This window comes from Staurois parvus, unplaced genomic scaffold, assembly GCF_062004578.1.
Source record: "Staurois parvus isolate SC_StPar_1 unplaced genomic scaffold, SC_StPar_1.0 ptg000327l, whole genome shotgun sequence".
Lineage (NCBI taxonomy): Eukaryota > Metazoa > Chordata > Amphibia > Anura > Ranidae > Staurois > Staurois parvus.
The window spans coordinates 3608852-3635499 of NW_028318123.1; the positions used below are offsets into that span (position 1 = coordinate 3608852).

The window sequence follows — 26648 nt, forward strand, 5'->3', positions numbered from 1 at the left end:
TAATCAAGTCCAACAAGAGCTTCTGACTTCTCATGTGAGGGTCAGAATTTCTCTAGTAAGCCTCATATTGGTTGGTGCAGCACACATAGTGTTTGCCTTGCACATAGTTTTTGAATTTGAAGAAATTTCTTTTATTTTTGTCACTTTATTTTGTCTATTATGAACTCACTGGTGGGAGTTATTCACAAATGATATTGTGGACTTTAATGTTATTCTAATAGTTTTTGTTTTCATATTTTACTCACTTGTTATAGCGCTACACTTTTCTGTTTTAATCAGTGATTTATATTGTGTATCCTATATTTACTGTGCTGGCAGCTAGTTTTGTATGATTTTTATCTCTAGCGCAGCAATTCTTTCTGTTTATAGTAATGATCATATACTGTATGTGTGCCTTGCCAAACGGAATCTTGAAAAAAAAAATGTTTGCTTGGTAGACATTACTTAGGGAAGTGCTTAGCCCCTACTAAATATGCCAGGAACAAGAACCCACAGAGGAAAGAGGTACTACTCAGTGCACAATCACAATCTTAAGCCATGGTGGAAGTGAACTTTATTTTAGTACTGGCAGAATTGCTCATCGAAGATATTAATTTAAAACACGCTCACCATCTTCACCTTGAAAAAAAAAAACTACTTGACTGTGATTTTTATGTGCAATGGTTTAAAACCATTCCTGTCTGGAATTAGTTTATTTTGAGAATGTTAACAGATTTTATGGTGAAAGGTGGAGGTATTTATTCAATTACTTTTTATTATATATTTTATTATTTTTCTAGTAGTTTAATTTGTCTCAATTTTCTATTTAATAAAGATTGTAACAAGCTTTGTCACACTGCATAGATCTTGCGTAGTACTTCTTTCCCCTGTGGGTTCTTGTCTCTGCAATACTTAGTAGCAGGTTTTGATTATATTATTATTATTATTTTAAGTACTTTGCTCCACATCATAATTAGTAAGACAGTGGAAAAAATTATTTATTCTTACTCTGTCCAAAGGTGGACTTTTTTGTTTTTTTTGGGCTTAGTGTCTACTACCCCCATGCCATTTGTTGGACAACCCCATTCCTATTAGCCTAAAACCCAGGTATGTTTAGCTCATCGCTAGTTAACCTTCTGGGTTGATTGATGACTAAATACTTTAGACTTCGACTTTAAGTAATCCAGTAATAGAGTAACACTTGCAATTTGTATTCTTTTTCAGGAAAGTCATGGACACTTTGCCATTTCTACTTTACTTTCTGCTTAGTTGTTCATATCCAATAAATAGTCACAAGCCAAACATTTTACTGTTCATGGCTGATGATCTTGGAATTGGAGAAATTGGATGCTTTGGGAATAATACAATAAGGTAACAATTAAATGGGAATTTTTTAGGATTGTAATGTTACATGACAGATATTACATTTTCTATCTATTTTCTGAAAAATATTATGTATGTTTTTAAATTCATAAGGGGTAGCTCTCTTTTGGGAAAGGGGGGGTATTACAAATGATCATTCCCAAACAGGATATTGCACTAAACCTGTAGGTTAATAAGAGAACCAGTACCTTCACTAGGTGGAAGAGTTGATTTGATAATAAAGTTGGCAATGCCTCCACACAGGGCAATCTGTGAACATTGAGGATTCAATTCCTGGAAAATTATCCAGTAATCTAACCCAAATAATTGGGAGCAGATAAACTAATGCAACCAGCATATAACATAAACCATAAGTACATAGATGCATACCAGTATGGAAACAATACAGGCTTTATATAAGAAACGGTTAATAATAGTACATACATCCAATCAGTGGCATCCCGAAGCAGGTGTGGGGGGTGCGCGCCGCACGGGGTGACACCGGACCAGCTCCATGAAAAGGTAAGTTGTAAATCAAGCCGACGATCCCCGCAGGATGGATCCGAAGTAGCAGAGGGGGTTGTTAATCAGTTTCAGCTGCTTTGGTGTTAATGAAATTAACAACAGGTGCACTAGATGGGCAACAATGAGATGACCCCCAAAACAGGAATGGTATTCATGAGGGTGGCCTGAGGGCCCAACGTCCTCTAGTGGGCCCTGTGCTCAATGCCCGGCACTGGCATTTGACATTGAATGCCAGAATTGGCAGGTCCACCACTGGCGCCCTGTGCTTTTCACAGATGAGAGCAGGTTCACCCTGGGCACATGTGACAGACGTGAAAGGGTCTGGAGAAGCCATGGAGAATGTTATGTTGCCTGTAACATCATTCAACATGACCGTTTTGGTGGTGGTCTGGGGAAGCATATCCATGGAGGGATGCACAGACTTCTACAGGCTAGACAATGACACCCTGACTGCCATTAGGTATCGGGATGAAATCCTTGGACCCATTGTCAGACTCTACACTGGTGCAGTGGGTCCTGGGTAACTCCTGGTGCACGACAATCTGGTCTTATGTAGCGAGAGTATACTGGCAGTTCCTGGAGAATGAAGGAATTGATACCATTGAATGGCCCCCATGCTCGCCTGACCTAAATCCAATAGAACTCCTCTGAAATACCATGTTTCAGCCCAACCAATGCCGCCAGGTTGTACCTCAGACTGTCCAGGAGCTCAGTGATGCCCTGGTCCAGATCTGGGAGGGAATACCCCAGGACACCATCCGTCTCATTAGAAGCATGCCTTGACATTGCCAGGCATGCCTACAAGCACATGGGGCCATATAAACTACTGAGTAGCATTTTGAGTTGCTGCAGTGAAATTTCAGCAAAATGGACTAGCCTGTTTCATCATTTTTTAAATTTAATTTTCGGGGTGTCTTTGAATTCAGTCCTCTGTAGGTTGATAATTGTCAGGAATGGACTTGCCAATAGTGGTGGGACTCACCTGCCTTGTGGGCTGCAGTACCAGGGCTGGCCAGCGGGTGCTCTCAACAACCAGAGGTTCACTTCGACAATTAGCCATCACCTGGGGCTGATTGCAGGTGTATTTAAGGGATGGCCAGACCTGCAGTCTGTGCCTTGGTGTGTGTTTTTCCATGGGCCCCTGTATCTTGTAACCTGCGTTCCTGTTCCTGTTCCTGCCTCTGCCTGACTTGTTGCCGACCCGGCCTGATCCTGACCTCTGCTGACTTCTCCTGTTTTGATCCCTGGCTTGTGACCCTGACCATTCTCTCCGCCTGCTCCTCCTGTACCTACCTGCCCGATAGTTATTGACCCGGCCTGCCTGACTACGCTGTGCTCTATATGTGTATGTACCTGTGTATCTGTATCAGTTTAGGTTTGGGTTTGTTTCACCTTGTTGTATGTATTTGTGTTAGCTTGGGGTTTGGTGCACTGCGTTTATGTTTGTATTGTTAGGCTTTAATAAATTGTCTTATTTATACCATATCTGAAGCTTGCGTTTCCCTGTGTCAGTCCACACACTTTTGGTCACACCCGCATCTCTGACAATAATTTTCATTTCCATCAAACAATGGGGCATCCTTATGAGTATAGATATCCAGCATGATATTTTCCCCATTGAGACCTGATGTGTTTTCAAAGTGTTCCTTTAATTATTTTGAGCAGTGTATAAAAAGGTATTATTACAAAAGAGCCCAACAAGAGTCCTGGAGAAATGATATGTTGTATTAATAAAGATACCTCCAGATCAATGTTGCAGCAAAGTCCAGTTGCAGGGGCCCCTGAGAATGATAGCGATGCAGTGTTCATCTTGGTGTTAGAGACCTGAAGACAAGATCAGCAGTGATGGAGAGAATCTCCAACCATGGTCCAATCAGCCTGGAATGCAGATTATCACCAGCAGAAACTGTGGTGTGGTATTGGAACTCAGAGTCAGCCTATTTACTCTGCATTTAGTCCCTAGTTGCTTCTAATCTGTCATACAACCAGACCTCTTACTACCAAAAGTGAATTTCAGATGCTGCATATTTGCATGGGGCAAGCACAGGCTCATTTTACATTTGTTATTTTAATTGTTCTCTTTTCATGTATCAGTTTACTAACTCTTAAGCATTGTCATTTTCAGGACTCCCAACATTGACAGATTAGCACAGGAAGGTGTGAAACTTACACAGCATATAGCTGCAGCTTCTGTATGCACCCCAAGTAGATCAGCCTTTCTAACTGGTCGATATCCTATAAGAGCAGGTAATATATTAGTAAATTGAACATAACATTTTTAAATTATTATTAAATGTACATATCTTTTATTCCAAGAGGAAGTGTAATTGGCCAAATGATTAGCGAGAGAGAGAAGCTGTAAAATTAACTTTACTAATTAGGTGCAGAGCAGGGTTAACAATATGTAGTGCTACCCCATAGGAGCCAGCAAAATTGTAGGTGCTTGGGATCCCATAACTGCCCCACAACCAGGCTCACATGCATAGTCACTCTGTTGGCTCACGAAACAGTCCAGGGGATGGGTTTTTAATGATTTATTAAAGATTCAACTTGGATTGGGGTGGGAGATGGTGGGATACTCTAGTGACTCCTAGCAACAACTTGAGACAACTTGCTTCCATGAACACTGAGCACAGTACATGTATAGCAGGTATCAGGCTCTGAAATGACAGTATTTAGGAAGTTAAGCCATCCTCAGTGGACAGTCCAAGCAAAAGTCCCTTCACAAGGAATTAGATAGACTATGCTCTTCAGGACACAGTAACTTCTGAGCAAACACTCAGCTGACCTTCTAACATACAGGAGGATTGACAGCAGCGCTAAGTCTCTAGGATCTCTCACCCTTGTCTATACTCATTGATGCCTCTGGACAAATGGTTGCTCTTACCAGTATCCTGCAGGGACTTGCTCCCAGAAGTACCAGACCATATCCTCAGACAAGAGTCTGTCAGCCAGCTCTCAGTAACCTTAAGTGATTCCAGGCTCTTCAGCCTCCCATCTGGGGCCTCCTTTTGGTAAGCACATGGCTGTAGTGTCCAGGGAGGGCAAACAGCCCCCTAGGCTGTGATCATTCTCTCTGAAAGAAGACCCTGCCACTCTCAGCTTCAGGGTATTTTTGCATTTTCGAAGAATCCTCTGGGTTAGGACTCCAGGGATTGGCTAGGGCTACATAAATATTAAGCTGCTGATTAAACTTTTCCTGAATCTATTATCCAGAGCTCCTCCAGGTGAACAGGGGGAATCAAGCCATCATGCAGCCTCCCACAGACCAGACCAAAACAATCAAATACAGCTTCTGATATGTCTAGCTTATTTTTTGTAAATTTGCTATTAGGATGGAAAAAATAATCTGTTCCCATAAAATGTATTATCTCTCTATTTTGTCCTATATCTATTTTTTTTTTAATTAAATTAGAGTTGTCTAACTATTGATGCTTCTCATCCTTGTTCCATTTTTCCTGTCTTTAGGCATGACAGGTCACGGTGGTTTTAGGGTTTTAATGTGGAATGCTGTATCTGGTGGTCTTCCCAGTAATGAAACAACATTTGCAAAAATATTAAAGCAACAGGGTTATTCAACAGGAATTATTGGTGAGTATTGCTGGGAAATATCCATATTTTATGTAATGTTTCAGAATGTCAATCTTAATCCAACCCTTTTGTTTTAGGATTAAATGTGAGATATTGGTGTGAAGGCAATGTTTCCTTTTTAAAGTGTCAGCCCACACAAAAATTATTTAGTTCTGAATGAATGCTAGCAGGATGAATTACATACTAGGTTGCAGGGGCGGACTGACCATTTGGGCACTCGGGCACTGCCCGAGGGCCCGATGTCAGTAGGGGGCCCCATGAGAAGCCCCTGGTGCCTTTAATTGGCTTTTTCATAGGCTTTTTTTGGCTGTGGGTGAGGACACAGGGTCCCCATGATCACCTATTGCCCGGGGGCCCCATGAGTTGTCAGTCCGCCCCTGCTAGGTTGATAAATTTCTCATGATCTGTGCATGAAAACCATTCCATCACGATCATATTTTTCCCTAAACACGACAATTTAAAAATAAGTGTAGCACCCTCCTAGATAGGTGCTAGGAATAGATAGATTTAGTTCTGGCTACTGTACCCAGTGGAGCTGTATTTGTCCTTAGGCAAATTTAGCTAGTTTCACTGTAATCCGTGTGGATGCAATTCTGGGTTATTCAAATTTAGTTCTAGCTACTGTAGTCAGTGCAGATTCATATGTTTGGTTAGGTCTGTTCTATGTCTCATAGGCTGCAGATTCAGATTTAATTGCTCTTACCCTTTATCTCCAGAACCTCTTGGTTAGTTCTGGAACATAGGTATGGAGTAATGTAAATGGGCAGCATTAATCTTTATACCAGGGGTAGGCAACCTTAAAGAGGTGGAGATCTTCCTGAACAACATGGGAGAAGGCAAAGATCAGCGGGCACAGTGTCACCCAGCGTCACCTCCTCACACTCGCATTAAATCTTTAATTGCCATACTATTGTGTCGCAATCGCGCACATTGCACGATGGTCATTAGTTTAAATCAGGGGGTGAGGAGGCAACATATCGCCTCCTCACCACCTGTCATACACACTTGTATCGCTTTTCAGAGGAGAAGCAGCACCTGCTGCACTTGTGAATGAGCACTTAGTTGCATTTGGCAGCAGCAAACCCCCAACACATAAATTTGGGGGGGTTAAAACCCGGAGGTAGCAGCCCAAGGTGTACACATGCCGCAGCAGGAATAAAACCCCTGTTGCTTTTGGTGGGTGCTACCGACTGCCAATCGCAACCCATTCAGGTAAAGGGAAAGCTTTGCAAGCGCCCCGCAGCTGCATGCTTCTGCGGGGTCCAAGGTGTTTCCTTGTTTGCTGCACTGTACAACATGGCAGGGCACTTGCAGAGCAGCCTCATTCACTTGAATGGGTCATGCTTGGCAGGTACTACACCCACCAACTATGACAGGGCGTATAACTCCTGCTGTGGCATGTGTACATCCCTAACTTCTACAGCTAAAGGGGGTGTAATTGGGGCGGGGCTGGTAAAACATGTCTTAACTATGGGGTTTTACCCCCCCAAAACTGCAAATGCACAGGGTATTGTTTCACCCTGACCTGAAAATCTCTTCTTTCCTGCTGCTGGCACCAATCTGGAGACTGCTAGCCGGAGTAAGAGGTGGAGTGCAGTTGGTATCACTCTGCATGGGATAGGAGCCAGCACTACAGAGGAGATATCAGCGGCTCTTGCTTCATATTACAGCTTCAACTTTACAAGTAGTCCCTCTGCATTGCACTCTGATGCTCTGGGATGGCAGGTCAGCAAGCCTAGACCATGATCTACCAGTTACCTGGCCACAATCCACTGGTAAATCGTGACTTATGGGCTGCTGACCCACGATTTATACTGTCCCAGCTAATCTTTGTGAGCCCTGCACAGGTGGCCTGAGGCCTTGCTGTTTTTGAGGCCTCAGCTGGCCTAGCTGAAGGGCCTGGAAGCTGAAAGTTGCTGGAGGCTGACTGAGGGGCTGTCATTTGAAGATCCAGTGTGAGGTACTGGTAGAGATGTCTGGAAGACATTGGAAAGAGGAATCTATTCATCTGAAGACATTTGTGAGTACAGGCTGGTGTGGGCGAAGCTAGACATTCTTTCACCAAAGCAAAGACTCAGTTCAACGCAACCCCCTTCCCACACACACACACACACTTGAGAGGGAAGTTCCCTTTCCACACAGACCCCTGCCCAGAGAGAGCAGTTCAACTGTAATAGATTAAAAAGGCCATAGGATGGTAGTAATAGATATACTGTATATCAGGGGCAGACTGATCATTTGGAAACTCTGGCACTCCCTCCCCTTCCTTCAATCCTTCCTTCCTTTCTCCCTTCCTCCCTCCCTTCATTCCTTCCTCCTTCCCCTCCCTTTGTTCTTTCCTCCCTCCCCTCCTTCCTTCCCTCCCCTTCCTTCATTCCTTCCTCCATCCATTTCCTTCCTTTCTCCCTTCCTTCCTTCCTTACTCCCTTCCTTCCCTCCCCTACCTTCCTTCCCTCCTTTACCTTCATTACTTCGTCCATCCATTTTCTTCCCTTCCTTCATTCCTTCCTCCATCCATTATCTCCCTCCATTTTCTTCCTTCCTTCCCTCCCTCCCCTCTCCTTTCTTCCTCCATCCACTCCCTCCCTCCCTCCCTCTCTTCCTCCCTTCCTTCCTAACTTCCTCCCTTCTCTCCTTTTCCTTCATTCCTTCCTCCATCCATTTTCTTTCCTTCCTTCCTCATCCATTCCCTACCTCCCTTTTCTTCTTTCCCTTCCTTCCTCCATCCCCTCCCTTCATTCTTTCCTCCCACCCCTCCTTCCTTCCCTCCCCTTTCTTCTTCCATCCATTCCCTCCCTCCCTCCTCTTTCTTCCTTCCTTCCTTCCGTCCATCCATTCCCTTCCTTCCGATATGAGGGGGTAGAGGTTCTGTTTATTCATCCCAATCTAATGACAGCCCAACATATACTAGTGCTCCCTACTGACACTGTCCACTGGCCCCACAAAATCATTGTGAAAAAAATAATACAGAAATATGTTGTAAAAAATAATTACAAAATTAGATAATAAAAATTAAAAAATTGTGACACCCACTCCATTGCTCTACTGACACCATCCACTGGCCATGCAAAAGCATTTTGAAAAATGATAAAAATAATAAAACATTAATTTGTAAAAAAAATAATACAATTGTAAAAAAAAAAAATAATAAAAATGAAGAACTACTGACACCACCTACTGACACCATCCTACACATACTACCCACCGTCATACATTCTGCACTCCTCTCCCTGTACATACTACCCACTGTCATACACTCCACACTGTACATTCCCTATTTAACATTACCTCATTCTGCACTATGTAAGTCATCTCAGATACTATTTAACCACACCCCTTTTAAGCCATGCCCAATTTTTAGCGCAATTTAAAATCCAGTATCCTAGATCTGTTGTACCAAAAATCCTCTCCTCTTTTTTCCAAACATACTTTGCCTAAGCAGCTCGATGAATGAAAATTATTCCTTACTCCTGCAAAATGTTACTCAAAGGCAAAATTGTTATTTTGTTGCAAAAGCAGTTTGAACAAAATCATCCCACTCATCCCAAATAGAAACATATCATTCCTCTGCTTTTAACCCTGACATAAAAGTTTTATTGTTTTGAATAGTTTCCAGCAGTATTTTTAGGCACACTGGCATCTGAAATCTCTCCTGTTCTTTATTTAACCTCTTCCTTCCACATGCGTCCTCTTGGCTAGTAGGCTTTAACGCCAAGTGGCTGTATATATGTGTCTATATGAAAACAGTTTACTGTGCTGAGAGCACGCTACCAGCACAATAATTAAACTGTCATAGAAATCTTCTGATGCATACTTGCGATCGGTTACTTTTGATCATGGGACAGCTAATCACAGCGGTCACATAAACTGAATGCCCTCCTTCTGGCATTTTGATCCACTTAAAGGGCTGGTAGGCGGCTGCAGGAAGGGATTAATAATCATCTTTATTTTGTCATGTCTTAATAAAACTGAAATGTTTATGGATATTTTTTTGTTTTAAACAGGAAAGTGGCACTTAGGTGTCAATTGCAAATCAAGGAATGACTTTTGCCACCATCCATTAAACCATGGCTTTGATTATTTTTTTGGTATTCCTTTTACTTTTTTCAATGATTGTGAAGCTTCAAGAGAAACTGAAGTTCCACTAAAGAAACAATTTATTTTTTTTTCACATATATTGGCTGTTACTGTTCTTACACTACTAGCCATCAAACTATTTCATCTAATCACTATTCCCTGGAAACTTTTTATTTTTGCATTTATTTGCTCAATTGTCTTCCTGTATTTGAATGTGGCCTTTTCATTTATACCACACTGGAACTGCATTTTAATGAGAAACTTTGACATTGTGGAACAGCCAATGGATCTGGAGTTAAAAGTTAAACAGATAATTGAGGAGGCCAGAACATTTATTACCAGGTAATAAACCTACTACTTTTACAATATAGCACCAGTATAGGATTATAGATTTTAGAGGTTTAAAGTGAACTGTGCTTTGTCCATGATGGGCAAAACAACAGGTTTCACTTTAATGATGGCCCCTTAAAGCCTAAGTGTAGCTAAAATGAAAAGCAGAAAAATCAGCATAAGGGGCATACACTATATTGAAAAATGTATTGGGAAGCCTGCCTTTACATGAACTTTAATGTCATCCCAGTCTTCGTCTGTACAGTTTAATATTGAGTTGGACCACCTTTTGCAGCTAAAACAGCTTCAACTCTTCTGGGAAGGCTGTCCAAGAGGTTTAGGAGTGTGTCTATGGGAATGTTTGACCATTCTTCCAGAAGCACATTTGTGAGGTCAGGCACTGATGTCGGACAAGAAGGCCTGGCTCGCAGTCTCCGCTCTAAGGTGTCCATTTATGACACAGAGAATAGCTGCGATTCAACGGATCTCAGCTATTCTCTGGTCATTCTCAGTTTATAACACTCAGGAGATCATGTCAGCCCTTCTCTGGAGATCTGTGTTCTCCCTACAGATTCTCCAGCCCAGAGCTGGAGAATCGGAGGGACCACAAACTAAGCAGAGATAATTTACCTCTGCTTAGTAAACTGATCTTTTACTGTAATCTCGCGAGATTATAGTAAAATCAGTCGTTTTCCAGAGTTTGTAGACCATTCTCCAGCGTTTGGAGATCGTTCTCCCTTCGTTCGGAGAACTGCTTCATAAACTGCATTCACAGGAGAACTGTGTTCTCCGAGAATTCCGGAGAACTGAGCAGCGATCTATTACCGCTGGTTCATAAACGGACACCTTTTTCATTACAAAGGTGTTCTATCGGGTTGAGGTCAGGACTCTGTGTAGGCCAGTCAAGTTCCTCCACCCCAAACTCGCTCATCCATGTCTTTATGGACCTTGCTTCATGCACTGGAGCACAGTCATGTTGGAACAGGAAGGGGGCACCCCCAAACTGTTCCCACAAAGTTGGGAGTATGAAATTGTCCAAAATGTCTTGATATGCTAAATCCTTAAGAGTTTCTTTCACTGGAACTAATGGGTCAAGCCCAACCACTGAAAAACAACCCCACACCATAATCCCCCCTCCACCAAACATTACACTTGGCACAATGTAGTCAGGCAAGTTCTCCTGGCAACCGCCAAACCCAGACACCTCCATTGGATTGCTGGACAGAGAAGTACTATTTGTCACTCCAGAGAACACATCTCTACTGCTCTAACGTCCAGTGGCGGCGTGCTTTACACCATTGCATCCAACACTTTTGCACCTGGTTATTTAAGGCTTGGATGCAGCTGCTCAGTCATGGAAGCCCTGAGCTATGAAGCTCTCTATGCGCTGTTGTGCTAATCTGAAGGCCACACAGAGTTTGGAGGTCTTTAGCTATTGACTCTGTAGACTTCTGAACACTGTGTGCTTCAGCATACGCTGATCCCGCTCTGTAATTTTACGTGGCCTACCACTTCATGTCTGAGTTTTTTTTTTGATGTTTTTCCCAGTTACTTCCACTTTCTTATAATACCATTAGCAGTTGATCGTAGAATATTGAGTAGCAAGGAAACTTCACAGATGGACTTATTGTACAGGTGGCAACCTAACACAGTACCATGCTTGCATTCACTGAGCTCCTGGGAGTGACCCATTCTTTCACAAATGTTTGTAGAAGCAGTCTGCATGCCTAGGTGCTTGATTTTATACACCTGTGACCATGGAAATGATTTCTGAATCCAATGATTTGGAGGGGTGTCCCAATACTTTTGGCAATATAGTGTAAATACTGTACATATGCATATGTGTGGCGTGTGGGCATTAAATCCCACCCTCTTTGCCACCACACATACACTATATTGCCAAAAGTATTGAGACCCCCCTCCAAATCATTGGATTCAGGTGCTCCAATCACCTCCACTGTCACAGATGTATAAAATCAAGCACCAGTGCACAAAGCAAAGTCCATAAAGACATGGCCTGCACAGAGTCCTGACCTCAACCTGATAGAACACCTTTGAGATGAATTAGAGTGGAGACTGTGAGCCAGGCCTTCTCGTCAGAAAACAGTGCCTGACTTCACAAATGCGCTTCTGGAAGAATGGTCAAACATTCCCATAGACACACTCCTAAACCTTCTCGACAGCCTCCCCAGAAGAGTTGAAGCTGTTACTGGGTTGCCATTAAAGTTGATGTGCATGTAAGGGCAGATGTCCCAATACGTTTGGCAATATAGTATACCTCACAATCAGTAGGATGTGCCCCTTGTGCTAATTCCTCTTCTTTTAGTTGAAATCTTCCTCTGTCCCTGTGCCCCCAGCCCCGTTGCTGTTTTCAGAGGTAGAACATGGTTAAGGGGATTTCATCAAGAGAGCATGACTATGCCCCCCCTTTTCACCTAGCTGCACCATTCATAAAAGCCATACTACAGCTTCTATGACTGAAACAGGATCTTTAAATGTTGGAAGGGTGGATGATTTCAACTAAAAAAGAGGAGTCAGTTTTTAATGTTAGCTACACTTAGACTTTAAGCTGCAAATCCGACCTTACTTTTTGCTTCTTTTCCTCCCTTGCTTCATTCAGCTGCCACAAGTGAGGAAGCATTTTCCCTGTGTAAGCTCTAAGCTAGAACTTATGCAGGCCTGAGAAGTCTCTACTGTACCCCATGTGAAAGCCCTAGCCCTTTAAGGACCATAAGATTACGGAACGCCAAAAGAATCAATTTTTTGTTTTTAAAGTTCGTACACTTCAGTTGCTGTAACTAAGCCATTTCATGAAATAATTGGCAAAAAGCTAGATCCATTTGTTGATAAGAACTAATATTTTGACTCAAACCAAAAAAAAAAAAGTATTTTAAGTTCTTAATCAGATGATACTGACAATTAAAAACATGGGACAAATACGCCCCTTGGTCCTTAAAGGGCTAGGGATCTGACCAGCCTGTTTGTCACATGCTTTCCCAAACCTGAAAATGGGGGTTTTCTTTACCCTGAATCATCAGAAGGTGAATAGATGCTGCTGGTGTGGCTGTCCTCAATGGACAAAACAGTGTGCTTTAGGTCCAAATAAAATGATTCTCTCTTGCAGAATGGCCCGAAGAATGGGATGCACGGATTGTACCAAATGATTTTAAGGCCTCTTTCACATGAATATTTCGACTGGGTCTGCCTGTCTATTTTTCAGGTGGACCCAATCGGAACCTTCATTTTCCTCTATCCTATCTATCCTCTATCCTACATCCAATGCCAAAAACAGTCAGACGTGGATCCGTTCCCATTCTGTGCAATATATCAGATCAGATGGCAGCTGGGTGCAAATGGACAGGTGGTCTAATTACATCCGACCAGGGGAGGACTGACAACTCATGGGGCCTCTGGGCAATAGGGGATCATGGGGCCCCTGTGTCCTTGCCCAAACTCAAAAAAGCCTAAGAAAAAGGTACCAGGGGCATCTCATGGGGCCCCCTGCTGACCCCGGGCCCTCGGACAGTGCCGAGTTTCCAAATGGTCAGTCTGCCCCTGCATCCGACTGCCCATAGAGGACAACAGGCTGTGTCCTTGTCGCTCTGCATAAGCGGAGCAGACACGGGACTGCCATCTGCCTGCTCAGTGGGGATCAGCAGACAGATCCCACTTGCTGAGCAAGTGGATTGCAAGTGGATTCCATTCTGTGTGAAAGGGGTCTAAATTACTCTCACTTTCAGACACTGCTTTAACGGAACTCCTGTGGCTTGTCTTGAACTTCTTGAAGTGGCAGCCCTAAACTTTTACAAGTGACTTGCTGGTGATCTCAGGCCCTCCATATCACAACTATTTTCTTGCCTTGTAGGAATAAAAGTGGGCCCTTTCTACTGTTTGTATCTTTCCTGCATATCCACACTCCTCATTTTACCACTAGGAAGTTTAGAGGAAGAAGCAAACACGATTTGTATGGAGACAATATAGAGGAAATGGACTGGATGGTCGGTAAGTTCATTCCTACCCTATTTAAAAGGAATGTATAGCCTTTGTAATGTGTTTTTGATGTAGAAGAAATTAGAGTAATTTAAATTGAATCAATATGCTAACTATAATAGCAAAGATGCATCCGTCTGCGTCTCCTAACTGCTTTCGTCAATGTAGACAGTTGGGTATGATGTATCAAGTGTGATGGTAGTGTCCTAAGGTGTCCAGGGTTGGGATAAAACTCTTCCACCTTTTACATTCGGTTACGTTTGGCTACAGACGTCAATCTGGCTAGGGCCCCAGTGATAGCATTGTTTTAGAAATTGGATTCTGACATTCCAATACGGCCCAAACACTGATCTTATACATAGTAACTAGGATCACTATAGCGCATTGCTGGAAACAGACTGGTTAACATGGATTATGCCAAACGCAAATTAAACTGGATAAGGGTGAATGACAAACTCACCTGCACCCTCCATAGTAATCTCTCTAAACTCCATAGGAAATGGGACTCTTGGATTACATACATTTCACCTGCATACTGAAGTAGAAGACGGTCCCCCTTTACCCTCCTGTCTTAGTTATTATGACACCCGCTTTCTCCTTCCTATTTTTTTGTCTATTCTCTTCTTTCTCCTCTCTGCTTTCTGTATCTTACATCTACTCTAACTCTCTTGTAGGAAATATTACTCTGAGGCAGGGGCGGACTGACCATTTGGAAACTCGGGCACTGCCTGAGGGCCCGGGGTCAGTAGGGGGCCCCATGAGATACCCCTGGTACCTTTTTCATAGGATTTTTTGAGTTTGGGAAGATACCCCTGGTACCTTTTTCATAGGATTTTTTGAGTTTGGGAAGGACACAGGAGCCCCATGATCCCCTATTGCCCGGGGGCCCCATGAGTTGTCTGTCCTCCCCTGCTCTGAGGGTGGGCGCCCCTACCTTATTACCTTTAACCCGTTTGCTGCCAGGTCCGTAGGGGCCACTGGGATTGTATATAAAACTGACAGGCAGACTCCTGCCTGTCAGGTGCAAGTGGCCAGATGGCTCCACTGCCACTGATCACTTCCACAGCCCCTGATTCCAGTGACACCCCCCCCGTGGGGGCAATCCTGCAATGTAACCGGGCTCTGCTTACCCATCTGTGGGCCTGGGGAGAGCCATGATATGTATATTGTATAGGGCGCGCTTGTTAGAGCCCAACCTCTGTAGCTGTAGAATAAAGATGCCAGATGGATATCAGAGATGGATGGATGGGAGCAGTAACACTGAGGCAGCTCTTCTTAGAGTGGAAGCAAGGCTCTAATGCAATAAACATGAAAAAGAGAGGAAGGCGCCTCTAAGTGCAGTATTGACAATTTATTAGTGAACAATAGATAAACTGCAATTACAAGATAAACAGTTGAAAAGACTCGACGTATGGTAATTAGATCCAGGTGGAACATCCAGCCGTCCAGCAGCAAACTCTGTCAGGAAGTAAAGCCTAGGATGTTTCTGTGTATCAAAATGAGGCATGGAGAGCAGAGTCGGATGTAGGAGTTGAAGTGGGTGGTAACGCATTTCAAAGCATGCTTAGTAGGCTCCTTCTTCAGACCTTATTCATGTCTCAATAAAGAGAACCTGTCACCAAAAAATCATCACATAGGGGACTTCGTGTCCATGTGTGATGAAAAAACATTTAAGTAAAAACATTTTTTTCTTGTAAAAAAAAAAATAAAGTTACACCCAAGCACACAAACCCCCCCCCCAAAAAAAAATTGAGGCCCCCCTTACCCCCCACACAAATGTGCGTACAAATGTAAATGCACACATTGGGGTGCCTATGCGTGAAAATGTCGACTGCGATACACATGTTAGATATCGCCACGCACGCCAGAGTGAGGGCAATAATTCTAGCACCAGACCTCCTCCATAACACTAAACTGATGACCTATAGGGGCTTTTGAAGTGTCATCTATAGAAAATATAGAAAGTATAATTGACACAATTTCATAGGTGCACACAAATTCAAGGTTTTGTATGTTGGGTATCTATTTACTCGGCACAACCTCATCTTTTATATTTTAGCAAAACTTTGGGTAATTCATTACGTTTGTTTGCCCTAAAATTCACTTTAGTGTGATTTTTACTGAAATTTTGCATTTCCTAAACCTTTGCAATAATATTGTGGGACACAAAAAATTGGAATTACCACTTTTTTTATTCTCTAGCATATGTGCTTTCCGAAAATATATAATGCTTTTGTGTAATCTTCAGGCTTAAAATTATTTTTTAACCACTTGAGCTCCTGAGGATTTACCCCCCTTAATGACCAGGCCTCTTTTTGCTACTTGGCGCTGCACTAATTCAACTGATAATTGCGCGGTTATGCAATGCTGCACCCAAACAAAATTTACATCCTTTTTTTCACACAAATAGAGCTTTCTTTCGGTGGTATTTGATCATCTGTGCGCTTTTTATTTTTCACGCTATAAACAAAAAAAGGCCAAAAATTTTGAAGAAAAACAATATTTTTTATTTTCAGCTATAAAAAATTTATAGTAAACTCAAAGTTGGTTGTAAATTTAGGCCAAAATGTATTCTGCTACATGTTTTTGGTAAAAAAAAATCCCAATAGGTGTATATTGATTTCTTTTTGTGGAAGTTATAGAGTCTACAAACTATGGTATAAATACTGCAATTTACGCCATTTTTCTGCTATACAGCGCTGCGCTAGTTTAACGGACAATTGTGCGGTCATGCAATATGGTACATAAATGAAATTTACATCCTTTTTTTCCCCACAAATTGAGCTTTCTTTTGGTGGTATTTGATCGCCTGTGCGGTTTTTATTTTTTGCGCTATAAAAAAAAAAGTCTGACAATTTTGAGGAAAAAAAACCAATATTTTGGACTTTTTGCTATAAAACATGTCCAGTAAAAAAAAATGCAAAAATCAAATTTAGTCATAAATTTCTGCCAAAATGTATTCTGCGACATGTCTTTGCTAAAAAAAAAACTCAATTCGTGTAAATTAATTGGTTTACGTGAAAGTTATAGCGTTTACAAATGGCGGGAAAGATACTGGGATTTTTAGGGTTTTTTTATACTGATAATGGCGGTGATCAGCAAATTATGGCAGCAATCAGGGACTTATGGCAGCAATCACTCCAGAGAACACATCTCCACTGCTCTAAAGTCCAGAGACAACATGCTTTACGCCACTGCATTCAATGCTTTGCATTGCACTTTGTGATGTAAGGCTTGAATGCAGCTGCTCGGCCATGGAAACCCTTTCTATGAAACTCTCTTTGCACGGTTGTGGTAAACTGAAGGCCACACGAAGTTTGGAGGTCTTTAGCTATTGACTGTGAAGATAGTTGGCGACTTCTGTGCACTGTGTGCTTCAGCATGCGCTGACCCCGCTCTGGCATTTTACGTGACCTACCACTTCATGGCTGAGTTGCTGTTGTTCCCAGTTGCTTCCACTTTGTTATAATACCACTAACAGTTGACCATGGAATATTTAGTAGCAAGGAAATTTCACAGCTGGACTTATTGCACAGGTGGCAACCTATCACGGTACCACGCTTGAATTCACTGAGCTCCTGAGAGTGACCCATTCTTTCACAAATGTTTTTAGAAGCAGTCTGCATGCCTAGATGCTTGACTTTATACAACTGTGGCCATGGAGGTGATTGGAACACCTGAGTCCAATGATTTGGAGGGGTGTCCCAATACTTTTGGCAACAGTGTATACTGTATGTAAACTCGGACAATGAACTATGTTCTTACTTTTTGTGTTTGCAATGTAGCCAAGTGCTGGCTATATCCTTATGCCATTCAGGAACATTTACAGATGAGACTATGGTTAATTCTCTTTCCCCCTGATGCCCAGTACTGGGACTGCTGCATAACTTCCTTTTGGCAGAGTGGATCCAGTTCTGCTGACAGTAGAGGATCCTGTGACCTGTGCTCCTACTGCCAATACATAGTGTATTTCTGTGTGCTGATTGAACTACAACTACCAGGGATCTGGGGAACCACGGGGTTGCTGGGAGAACAAATATATTCTACAGCAAGGAACTGGCTTGCTCTCTTGGTGCAGGATTCAGAACTGAATACAGGGGGACTGCCATTCTCCTCCAAAGACAGATTGCTGACTACTAATGCGGAACTTTGCATACCAGTTCAGCACAGTGGTAATGACGATTGCCACACCAGGATCTTATCAACTTCTCTGCATTAGGACTGTTAATATGGAGTCTTCAGCCAGTCATCTCTGCTTGCCCCTCTGAAAGGCTGTCAGGTGGTAACTCTGCACTTTTCTGTGAACAGCCAAGAGCCTGGGAAGAATCCTGTACCTAGGAGGCCATGCTATCTATGAAATTGGTGAGCAGGCAGATGCCCAACCTCTTAATGACAACACTGCATGCAGACACCTTTACACCTCAGTTACCAGGAGACCTTTGCTTTGAGCATTTACCAAAGCCTATCTGTTGTCTTCATTGAATTGCCATTAATCACTATTGTATATGGGCCCACCGTTGCTAGCAGAAGACAATGGCTACTATCACATCAGGAACTTTAAACAACTCAGGACTTAAGTTGCTATTTCTAGTTAAAGGGACCTCTTTTGCATCTAAGCCATTGTTAGTCAAATTAGGGTGCCTATACCCATTTATGCCAGTGTGTGTGTGTGTGTATATATATATATATATATATATATATATTCTTTGTATTTCCTATTGTGACACAGGTGGCCCAGAGGGACATGATAAGTGAACAAGCTTTTTCTTCCCCTTACTGATGCTGGTATTGCAGTTACATATTTACAATGTACCACTTGTTACTGTATAATCTGTTAACTGTTGCTATTTTGTTATTTCCATTTTATCAGTGTTTTGCTTTTATGCGTTAACTGGGGATGTACCTCCTAAACTTTCATTCTGTGGCCAGTTTTTTTTAAACAAGCCTAATATAGAGGTGTCGCCAAAGAATCATGACTCATTACTATTTCATACTGCTATAATATGTATGAACCCAGAGTTTCAGAGATGCTGGGAAGCTTGCAAGGTCAGGGCAACCACTAGGGACTAACATTATTAAGCGGCCCTTGCAGGGGTAGCACTACATAAATATACAATAAAAAGCAACCTGCCATATCTGCAAAAGTGCAAAAAAAACCCTGTTGATCTTGCCAGAAATCCAATTAGCTTATAACTTCGTCTACATGCTGCTTCTGCTGCACTGTTGTCAGCATTGTTCCCAGTTTTCTCTGTGGACCACAAAAAACCTTCCCCTATGTTATGGAGAGAGGAAGTTGTCCTGTAGTCCTAACACACTACCCGTCTTTAGGTGACAATGTTGTTCTTCCATAGACTCAGTACAATCAGTGAGCATTCTCATCCTAGGACAGAAAGTATGACAGAATCACTAGGTGAAAATAAAGGTAACAAGCTAAAAATGCAGGCTGGGTACAGACATGTTTTTTTTCATTCACCCAGTGGGTACTAATTGAAAATAAAAGTGTCATAATTGTAAGGAATTTCCGGCAAGACAAATCGTGATCGGAAATGCGCGATCGCGCACACACACATGCACAAGATTGGCACCAGACGGCCTATTTAAGGAGTGTCTCTGCTCATGTTAAGTGCTGACTGGTCTTCAGCTCCCCCGTGTCCTGCATGTTCCTGTATGATTCCTTTGTTGCTGACCTGGCTTGTTCCTCACCTGACTCTGATTGCTCTCCTGATACTGGTTCCTGATTTCGGCTCTGCTCCTGACCTTGGCTTTTCCTTCTGATTCTGTACCGTGCTGCCCGACTTTGGATGACCCTGGCTATTCCATGACATTACTCCTATCTCTTGTCCTCACTACCTGCCTTGCTCTGGTGCATGCCTGGCAATCTGCAAAACCTGCTCTGCCTACTACTACTGTGCCAAAATCAGAGGATCATCACCCTTCCAATGTTTTTATCAGCAAGAGCTGCAAACAACTACTGGCACTCTTGTTCCCTGGGTCCTAGACTCCCTCTGTTCCTACTTCAGCGGGGTCAGGACTAGTGACACAAGTGAGGCCGACCTCGTCATTTCAGTCTCCCATATCAGGTACGTAACAATAATAGAAACTAATGCAACCACCACATCTGGTAAGGATTGGTAAGCTACCCTGTTCTACAATTTAGATTTTTGGCTTTAATAGCTAGCTTTGGATATAAAAATTATAAACTTTTTTGTTGTTTAAGGGGAAATCTTAGATGCCATTGATAAAGAAGGCTTAAGGGATAACACGTTTACCTACTTTGCGTCAGACCATGGGGCATATTTGGAAGGAATGAATGGAAGACCTCATCTGAAAGGCCACAATGGAATTTACAGAGGTAAAGACTCATCCAACATTATTTAAATTTTTTTTATTGCTAAGATGTGCTGTACTTGAAGTTAATGTAATAATATGATAAGTACACTGTTTATTTAGTAGCTGTGCCCACTGACTTGTGATGATGTTATGGCCACTGCGCCCTATATCCTGTGTGATGAGGTCATAAAGTGTGACCTGCCTATTACAAGGCATTATTGGAAGTCCTTTGGGAGAGCATATGGAGGGAAATGGATCCCTACCAATGAACAGACTGTATGTTAATGTAGCATCCCCTCACTCAGACATGTTATGAGGACTTTACAATGTTTTATTGTTCCTATTTAGAGAATATTGAAAGTTTGTACTCTGTACTGATACTAAGTGAGCTCCGCAGCAGCCCCTCCAGTATAGTAAGTAAGTGAGACTTTCAGACTTGTTGTAGTCCGGATGTAGATTTTAGGATGTAGATCCTTACATCCTACCTATAACAAGTCTGAAAGTCTCAATTACTATACAGGAGGTGTTGCTGTGGAGCTCACCCAGTATCAGTAAAATAGTTCCAAATTATTTTAGACTAGAGTCCAAGGTGCTCTTGGACTCTAGTCTAAAATAATTTGAAACAATTTTTGCCACACTGTTTTGCCAACCGCTTGAAACTATGTGAAGCTGTTGAATTGTAAATTATTTTTTTACACTCTCAAAATCTACTACAATTAATGCATATTTAAGTGCAAGGAAACTCTGCAATGCTAAAGCCAGGAAATTGTGCACAGCCAAAGAAATACGTTTAGTGTGTGTCAGGAATGGACTTGCCAGTAGTGGTGGGACTCACCTGCCTTGTGGGCTGCAGTACCAGGGCTGGCCAGCGGGTGCTCTCAACAACCAGAGGTTCACTTCGGCAATTAGCCGTCACCTGGGGCTGATTGCAGGTGGTGTATTTAAGGGATGGCCAGACCTGCAGTCTGTGCCTTGGTGTGTGGTTTTCCATGGGCCCCTGTGTCTTGTAACCTGAATTCCTGTTCCTGCCTGACTTGTTGCCGACCCTGCCTGATCCTGACCTCTGCTGACTTCTCCTGTTTGATCCCTGGCTTGTGACCCTGACTACTCTCCGCCTGCTCCTCCTGTACCTACCTGCCCGATAGTTATCGACCCAGCCTGCCTGACTACGTTGTGCTCTATATGTGTATGTACCTGTGTATCTATATCAGTTTAGGTTTGGGTTTGTTTCACCTTGTTGTATGTATTTGTGTTAGCTTGGGGTTTGGTGCACTGCGTTTGTATTTGTATTGTTAGCCTTAATAAATTGTCTTATTTATACCATATCTGAAGCCTGCTGTTCCCTGTGTCAGTTCACACCCCTCTGGTCATACCCGGAGCCCTGACATTACACCAAGGCCATCCTGACCAGAAGTGGCTGCACAGGGAAGCCATCTTGGCTTGTTGCTGGGAAGGATGCATCTTGATGAGGTTGTGTATTTGTTCTTGCTGGTTTTTGATGACAGAGAGTATGCTTATCAGACTCTGAAGGAGTATACCCGGGATCAACTGCTAGAATGTATATGGGTCGCTCATGTTCTAGTAGATCAGGGCACAGAATTCTCTGAGGTGCAACCTTTGATTCAGGTTTGTGCAGAGTTGGCTTTATCTGGTACCCCTGAAAGCAGGAATGACTTTTTGCCACCATTTAGTGCAGACCAGGTAGAGTCCCTGGTATGGTTATTAGAGGATGATGTGGATTGCTTCTTGGAGCATTATGCTGCATGTTCACAACAGGTATTAAGGGATTGTATAAACGCAGTGCAGTCTTTGACCAGACAGGCTTTGTGTAAGCTGAGCTTTGTTCAACCCATACTGCAGACATGGTCAGACTTGTTGCACCCAGCCTCAGTCAGCTTACAACGTCATTCCTCCGCTCAAGGCACTCTTCCTGCATCCCCGACAGCACCCCCAGTGACGGCCCAGTATACTCTGCTAACTACCACATATCAGTCCTCTGCTCCCACTCGCTGCACCTATCCTGCCTTTAACCCTGTAAAGAAGTCCTCTGTAGCAACTGCTCCCTCCTCTGTTCCATCCTCCAGCTCTTCTCTGTCTTCAGCTGCTCCATCCGTTTACAAACCTGCGCTTACTTACAGTGCTCCGGTAACTAAAACCAGGAAAAGGCGAAAATTCTTTCCAACCAATACCATCCTCCCAGTATCCAAACCGGTCAGCCTGCCATCTGAGAACCCGCCTTCCGTGGTGCAGCCTGGTGCCTCGGCGCCCACAATTCAGCCTGATGTCTCTACCCGGCCTGATGTCCTTACCCAGCATGATGTCTCTACCCAGCCTGATGAACTGATCCAGCCTGATGATCCTATTATGCCAGATGACTCGATGCCCGCTGTCTTGCCAGATGACTCGGAGCCCACTGTCTTGCCAGATGACTCGGTGCCCGAAGTCTTGCCAGACGACTCGGTGCCTGCAGTCTTGCCAGACGACTCGGAGCCCGCTGTCTTGCCAGACCACTCGGAGCCCGCTGTCTTGCCAGACGACTCGGAGCCCGCTGTCTTGCCAGACGACTCGGAGCCCACTGTCTTGCCAGACGACTCGGTGCCTGCAGTCTTGCCAGACGACTCGGTGCCTGCAGTCTTGCCAGACGACTAGGTGCCTGCAGTCTTGCCAGACGACTCTGTGCCTGCAGTCTTGCCAGACGACTCGGAGCCCGCTGTCTTGCCAGACGACTCGGAGCCCGCTGTCTTGCCAGACGACTCGGAGCCCGCTGTCTTGCCAGACGACTCGGAGCCCGCGGTCTTGCCAGACGACTCGGAGCCCGCGGTCTTGCCAGACGACTCGGAGCCCGCGGTCTTGCCAGACGACTCGGAGCCCGCGGTCTTGCCAGACGACTCGGAGCCCGCGGTCTTGCCAGACGACTCGGAGCCCGCGGTCTTGCCAGACGACTCGGTGCCCGCTGTCGGGCCAGACGACTCGGTGCCCGCTGTCGGGCCGGTTGACTCAGAGCCCGCTGTTGTGCCTGGTGACTCGGGGCCCGCGGTCTTGCCAGATGACTCGGAGTCCGCGGTCTTGCCAGATGACTCGGTGCCCGCGGTCTTGCCAGACGATCCAATGCCTGATGACCCAGTGCCCGCTGTCGTGCCTGATGACTCGATGCCCGCTGTCGAGCCAGATGATCCAATGCCTGATGACCCAGTGCCCGCTGTCATACCTGGTGACCTGATGCCCGCTGTCGTGCCAGTTGACTCAGAGCCAGCTGTCACGCCTGGTGACTCGGTGCCCACTGCCTTGCCAGATGACTCGGTGCCCGCTGTCGAGCCAGATGACCTGATGCCTGGTGACCCAATGCCCGCTGTCGTGCCTGGTGACCCGATGCCCGCTGTTGAGCCAGATGACCTGGTGCCTGCGGTCGAGCAAGACGATCCAATGTCTGATGACCCGGTGCCCGCTGTTGTACCTGGTGACCCGATGCCCGCTGTTGAGCCAGATGGCCCGGTGTCCGCCGCTCCATCTGGGGGCCCGGTACCTGCTGCCCTGCCTGGGGGCCCGGTGCCCGCCACTCCACCTGGTTGCCCGGTGCCTGCCGCCCTGCCTGGTTGCCCGGTGCCTGCCGCTCCGCCTGGGGGCCCGGTGCCTGCCGCTCCACCTGGGGGCCCGGTGCCTGCCGCTCCACCTGGGGGCCCGGTGCCTGCCACCCTGCCTGATTGCCCGGTGCCCGCCATCCTGCCTGGTTGCCCGGTGCCCGCTGCTCCGCCTGGGAGCCCGGTGCCTGCCGCCCTGCCTGGTGGCCCGGTGCCCGCCGCCCTGCCTGGTTGCCCGGTGCCTGCCGCCCTGCCTGGTTGCCCGGTGCCTGCCGCTCCGCCTGGGGGCCCGGTGCCTGCCGCTCCACCTGGGGGCCCGGTGCCTGCCGCCCTGCCCGGTGGCCTGGTGCCCGCCACCCTGCCTGGTTGCCCGTTGCCCGCAGCTCCGCCTGGTGGCCCGGTGCCCGCCGCTCCGCCTGGTGGCCCTGTGCCTGCTGCTCCGCCTGGTGGCCCGGTGCTCACTGCTCCACCTGGTGGCCTGGTGATCCGGCGTCCAGCCCGACGTGCCTACGTCCGGTGCCCAGCCCGAAATGCCTCCGTCCGGTGCCCAGCCCAAAGTGCCTCCGTCCGGTGCCCAGCCCGATGTGCCAGTCTTTGATATCCTGCCAGTCACCGGACCCGGGTGGTGGAACATTTTGCCCAGCTAGGACTGTTTGGAGCGTCCTGAGGCCGCTCCTTGAGGGGGGGGTACTGTCAGGAATGGACCTGCCAATAGTGGTGGGACTCACCTGCCTTGTGGGCTGCAGTACCAGGACTGGCCAGCGGGTGCTCTCAACAACCAGAGGTTCACTTCGGCAATTAGCCGTCACCTGGGGCTGATTGCAGGTGGTGTATTTAAGGGATGGCCAGACCTGCAGTCTGTGCCTTGGTGTGTGGTTTTCCATGGGCCCCTGTATCTTGTAACCTGAATTCCTGTTCCTGCCTGACTTGTTGCCGACCCTGCCTGATCCTGACCTCTGCTGACTTCTCCTGTTTGATCCCTGGCTTGTGACCCTGACTACTCTCCGCCTGCTCCTCCTGTACCTACCTGCCCGATAGTTATCGACCCAGCCTGCCTGACTACGTTGTACTCTATATGTGTATGTACCTGTGTATCTATATCCGTTTAGGTTTGGGTTTGTTTCACCTTGTTGTATGTATTTGTGTTAGCTTGGGGTTTGGTGCACTGCGTTTGTATTTGTATTGTTAGCCTTAATAAATTGTCTTATTTATACCATATCTGAAGCCTGCGGTTCCCTGTGTCAGTTCACACCCCTCTAGTCATACCCGGAGCCCTGACAGTGTGTAAGTGTAAACCTGATCAGCCATGAAACTGGTGATTGTAAGGGGAAGTGGTCGCCCTCCTGGTGGTGTGAGTATAGCTCCTCCTCAGTATGTCATATATCAGGTGGTCTGGTCCCCCCATTCCATGGGACTTAGGCATTCAATTAGATCATGGAACTTTAACCTGCAACTGCAGTAGTTTGCAAATCCTTGCACAAGAGTCGCTCCAGGCACCTGGGGAGGTGTACGGATCAGGGAATCTAGAAGTTGAAGTCCATAACCCATCATTGTACACAGTGCTTGTAGACTGCAGCCAGCATCTGGAATGGAACAGAACCTTCATTTTATTTTAGAGTGCCTTGGTTTACTGTAAGCCCAGGCTGCATAGAACAGCCACAACTAGAAGCTAGGGGGGCACTAACAAGTAGCCTGCAGAGGATGTAAAAATCAGACTACACTATCACATAATAAAGAAGCTTGTAAGTAGTCAGACCTGTATCCATAATATATTTCTATTTACATACACCATTAAAAGTGGACCTGAACTGTGGAATCTGTCCAAAAATGTTGACTGGTTTGCAAGCTGTGGTGACTAAGATTTCTCTTTAAACAGCAGAGCAATTTGATAGACAGTGCTTTCATTTCAGAGCCGAGACTATTAAAAGCACTGGGAGTTTCCAAGGCCAAACAGGTAAGTGGAGGTGCTGAAGCTTCTATCCCTCCCAAAAAAAATAAATTGAATTGGCATGATAAAAGGATTCACCCTTCGGTCTCCGAGCTCAGTCTGGGAGATCACTCACATCTCTCCCCAGGAGTCCAGTCCTTTCAGACCCTTGTAACCACATAGCTGACCCAGGGGAGGAAAAATGCATCAACCTTTCTTGGTGTTTTGTGGTTGTGTCACACCTCACCCTGTTCTACCAACAGTCTCCAAACTTTGCTCTTACAGGCTCTCAGAGCTTAGGTTCTGTGCTGAGTAACTGCACACACTTGCATGTCTGCATGCAATAAACACTTGACTGGAACTTATGTAGTGCATCAACATAATAGGAATCATAAATGACAAATCAGGTTTTCAGGATTTTCAAAACATATACTAACTGTAGCATAGATGTACAACATTGCCTTGACAGCTCTTATAGTTAGTCTCTAATAGCAATGTGGCAGACATACAGATCTTAGCAGACACATACAGAACTCTGCAACTAGGTGCACTCTGACTTGCTCAGCAGCACTTGGTCTCAATAGGGAGGAGGTTATAGACTCCATTTCCTTCTCTTCTTCTGGAGAATCTAAGCTATCCATGGGTGAACAAAACATGTTCCTCCAGATCAAGCTATCTAAGCTATTCTTGGATCCTAATGTAAGCTATCCTTGGGTGAACAAAACATGTTCCTCCAGATCAAGGAAACACCATCCCCATCTTATTCATATTGTGGGCTTAGATCCTTTCCACCCATAGGCAAGGAGATGCTGCTTCTCCCTCTGCAGCAGCATCCTGAACCTCTCCACCCATTATCTTATGTCCTTTCTCCTGATTGAAGACCATTATTATGCACATCCAGAGGAAAATAAATTAGTTTATTAAAGCCCCACTCCATGCAAAAGAAGCCCCCATCCATC

General features: G+C 45.0%; 1 protein-coding gene across 1 annotated transcript in view; it reads left to right on the top strand.

Annotated features, from left to right (window-relative positions):
- Positions 1-1209: 1209 nt before the first annotated feature.
- Positions 1210-26648, top strand: part of LOC149457300 (arylsulfatase L-like) — a 44479-nt gene continuing 19040 nt past the window's right edge. The window contains exons 1-6 of the mRNA XM_089683870.1: positions 1210-1350; positions 3992-4113; positions 5335-5457; positions 9462-9876; positions 13730-13866; positions 20072-20206. Coding sequence (XP_089539996.1) covers positions 1211-1350; positions 3992-4113; positions 5335-5457; positions 9462-9876; positions 13730-13866; positions 20072-20206 — 1072 coding nt within the window. The 5' untranslated portion in view covers position 1210. The remainder of the gene's footprint in view (positions 1351-3991; positions 4114-5334; positions 5458-9461; positions 9877-13729; positions 13867-20071; positions 20207-26648) is intronic.